Consider the following 3,862-nt stretch of genomic DNA (forward strand, 5'->3'; position numbering starts at 1 on the left):
ATACGCAGCAGATTCGGGAGCCATAGTATGATATCGTTAAGATGGCGCGAAAGCTGCGTGTGTTTCCCATAAAGTGTCCCTGTGGAGCTGACTGTAACAATACTGACCTCCAGTGTGAGCGATAAGAGGACGGAGCAGTGCGCGTTGTCCTTGGTGAGGGACTTCACGCCTGCCAGTTTGCGTTTTGGCAGCAATCTGTGCCCCTGCGTGCATGCCTCTGCTCTCTCTCTCTCTCTCTCTCTCTCTCTCACTCTCTCTCTCTCTCTCTCACTCTCTCTCTGCAAAATAAGTTTTAAGGTCTATATTGAAAAGAGAGACGGTGAAATAGGGGAAGGAATATTTTTCTGATCCGCTGTCAAAGGGTGCAGACGCTCCATACGCATTTGGTGTTTTAATTGGTTGTGCATCCTGTAAAAGTTTCTACCGTTCGCCCCGTCATTCACTCCCTGTCTTTCCATCCTTAAGGGTGGAGCAGGTCTCTGTTTGATCCTTCTTTTTCTTTTCTTCCTATATTTTTTTTTCCTTTCGCAAAGGACACGTGGTCGTTACAAACCTCTCTCAGGACGCAGCGGGGAGGCGGAGGTGGAGAGATGCGGGCGCAGTCGGGATGGGAGAGGACGCTGTGAGGAGCCTGCCGCTTTATATCCATGGAAATTTGGCTGCTGAGCTGCACGCACGTTTTGGCGAAAGGATTTTTAAAAAAAGACTCGCATCTTGGACTATTTTCCTGTCTTTTTCTTTTCCACGGGAGACTTACGCGCAGTATGGGGACGATTCCAGGAGGGGAGAAGAGAATAAAATGTGATGTAGGTAGATTTATTATGCATGGAAATATGCGCTCAAGTCTCAATAAGGTTTTCTCTCGAACATTTACTTTTTTTAAAGTCGCACACTGAGCAAAGGATGGATTACTTGAATTCTTCCACCCTAGAAAATGAGACAGAGGTGGGAAATATCTCCTCTAATTCCACATCTGAACAGCCGTACACCCAGCTCGCAATCTGGGGTCTGGCTGGACTGGTCAGCTTTCTCATTTTGTTTACAATAGTCGGTAATGTCCTGGTTGTCATTGCAGTTCTAACCAGCAGAGCTCTCAAGCCACCCCAGAACCTCTTCTTGGTCTCCTTGGCCAGCGCAGACATACTGGTAGCCACTCTGGTCATGCCCTTCTCTCTGGCAAATGAACTTATGGGCTATTGGTTTTTTGGCAAAATTTGGTGTGACATCTACCTGGCTCTGGACGTTTTGTTTTGCACCTCTTCCATTGTTCACCTCTGTGCCATCAGTCTGGACAGATACTGGTCGGTGACACAGGCTGTCGAGTACAACTTAAAGAGAACGCCTAAACGAGTTAAAGGTATGATCATAGTGGTGTGGTTGATCTCAGCTGTAATCTCCTTCCCGCCGCTGATTTCGATGGACAGGAGCAGCAACGAAAGGAAACCTATGTGTCAGCTCAACGACGTGACCTGGTACATTCTCTACTCTAGCATTGGATCCTTCTTTGCCCCGTGTGTTATAATGATCTTGGTCTACATTCGAATCTATCAAGTGGCAAAAACCAGGACCAGGACAATGTCGGAGAAGAAGAGGAGTGTGGACTCCCCTCTGGAAAATGGGATGGACCAAGCCGAGCCAGGCATGGGAGGGTCCATCAAGTCCACCCAAGGAGGGAGCACGAAGGAGCGAGAACGTGAGAACGGACACTGCCAAGAGCAAACCGTCGGATCCTCTCAGTCAAACGAGCCAAAACATCCATTAAATAACCATGAAGACGAGTTTGACGATAGCAGCTCATCGGATGAGAAACCAAAAAAGTGCATTGGTTCTTCCAAACAAAGCCAGAACAACAGAAAAGACAGAAAGTCCAGCAGGAAGAGCAGCTCTGCCTCCAAGTACTCCAGCAGGAAGTCGCGTTCCAGCTCAAAGTCCTTGGAGCTGTTCTCCTCCCGACGGAAACGTCGGAGCACCGTCAACCGAAAGAAAATCTCTGCCGCCCGGGAGAAGCGCTTCACGTTTGTTCTCGCTGTGGTCATGGGCGTTTTTGTCGTGTGCTGGTTCCCTTTCTTCTTCTCCTACAGCCTGTATGGAATCTGCCGCGACCCGTGCAAGGTCCCAGACGTGCTGTTTAAATTCTTCTTCTGGATCGGCTACTGTAACAGCTCCCTCAACCCGGTTATCTATACCATCTTCAATCAGGACTTTCGCAGAGCCTTCCAGAAGATTCTCTGTAACTCATGGAAACGCTCTTTTTGAGGAAGTCCTGGATGACTGGGGGCTTTATTAAGGGGACGTAAAGTCAAATGTCCCACTGTCGTTTGACTGATGAAGCCCGAGGTGCTTACACGCACTCGCTTTCGAGGATCTGACTCGGAACGATGGGACATCAGCAGAAAGGGAATAAACAGCTGAGTCTGGCATCTTATGCCTCTCAGACTGATCTGATTTAAGCTCGAGCTGCTTTCCTCCAATGGTTTTGTCTCTCTTGCATTGAAATAAACAGACTCTTTCCAGGCTCTGTGATGCATGCCTGCCACAGTGGCTGCCTTTGGATGAACTTGAGAGCAGACGAGGAGTTAACAGAGGAGCTCAGTTTATAAACTCACAACACTATAAATGAGCATAAAGCGAAGGCCTTGACAATCTTTCTGAGACTGTTGGTTGTGACATTGGTATCTTTTTCTCTGTCTGTTTACTCGGTTTTTTTTTCGTTTTTTTTCTTCATCACGCTCTCAACATGAAGACCATTGGGACAAAGGGGCTCCTTGCTTACTGTATAAGTAGCAAAACTGTTTCACCAAAAAAAAAAAAAAGGACTTGAACCGAAGAACAAAAGTTAGCTTCTGTGTTTATCACCATGTGTGAGATGAACCTAGCCACCAGGACATAGCACATGGTGAACCTGGCAATGCTTATTTTTTCCCTTCATGCCTTTGCACCTTCTCTCTTCTCTTTGAGAATGGCTTGAATGTGGAGTTACTGTAGAGGTAGATGGACACTCACTGAGGCATTATTGCGTGTTTTAAAAGAGAACAGGAAGATAAAGTTTGCAACATACGGATGTATGTTAAGATAAAGTGAACTACATCTTACCTCCACAACCACTCTTTGTGGTTGTTTGCGCGCGCGTGTGTGTGTGTATGTGTGTGTGTGTGATCGAGTGTCTTTCCGCTCCTCTCACAGACACTCTCTCCTTAAAGTCAAACTCTGTAACGTTCATCTCTAACAATCGCTGCTCATATAAAAATAAAAAAAATAAAAATAAAATCATGTACAAACTTATATCATGTACACAAATACATGAACAAGATTTAATCAGCTAAAATATTCATCTATCTAGCCAGAAGGGCTAATGTTATTTTCTTGTGTAAATAACTGAAAATGTACTTTACTGTTCCTGTGTGGTGCCTCATATTCACACGTTGATATGATGAAAATGTTTGTTTAATGAACAATGCTCTGACGTATTTCCATGTTACACCTAACCTGTCTTTTTTCTAAAGGAACAAATGTTTATCTGCTTTGAGCACATGTGAAATTATCAAATAAAGACATTTACTGCAGCTTTCCTCTGAGGGCATGTGCTAAATTATTTTTTATCACATTGGCTCTATTTGTTTTAACTGCTGAACTACATTTAAATTGGAAATTTAATTTTTGATAGAAACTGTCTTCTGAGCTTGAATCAAACTATTCTGCAGAAAAAGTAATAAAATGTAGTTTGGCTGCTTCAGATACCTTCAGCATGGGTAAAGCGAGGTTCAGCTTCTGTTAAAATTATTGTTACTGTTGCATATTGTAACTTTCTGATACACCGAGAGGTAAATTGGGTTTAAGTCTGGACTTTGGGTCTTTCTAACAC

General features: G+C 44.5%; 1 protein-coding gene across 1 annotated transcript; it reads left to right on the forward strand.

The window, feature by feature from the left end:
• Nucleotides 1-333: 333 nt before the first annotated feature.
• adra2c (adrenoceptor alpha 2C) lies at nucleotides 334-3,563 on the forward strand. Its single transcript, XM_015003272.2, has one exon. The coding sequence runs from the start codon at nucleotides 826-828 to the stop codon at nucleotides 2,254-2,256; it is 1,431 nt and encodes a 476-aa protein (XP_014858758.1). The 5' UTR covers nucleotides 334-825; the 3' UTR covers nucleotides 2,257-3,563.
• Nucleotides 3,564-3,862: the final 299 nt, after the last annotated feature.

The sequence above is a fragment of the Poecilia mexicana genome, unplaced genomic scaffold (assembly GCF_051168715.1).
Source record: "Poecilia mexicana isolate PSO_F unplaced genomic scaffold, ASM5116871v1 scaffold_1, whole genome shotgun sequence".
Classification (NCBI taxonomy): domain Eukaryota; kingdom Metazoa; phylum Chordata; class Actinopteri; order Cyprinodontiformes; family Poeciliidae; genus Poecilia; species Poecilia mexicana.

Coding starts and splice junctions, on each gene's coding strand:
- adra2c (XM_015003272.2), top strand. CDS start 826: ATGGAAATATGCGCTCAAGTCTCAATAAGGTTTTCTCTCGAACATTTA.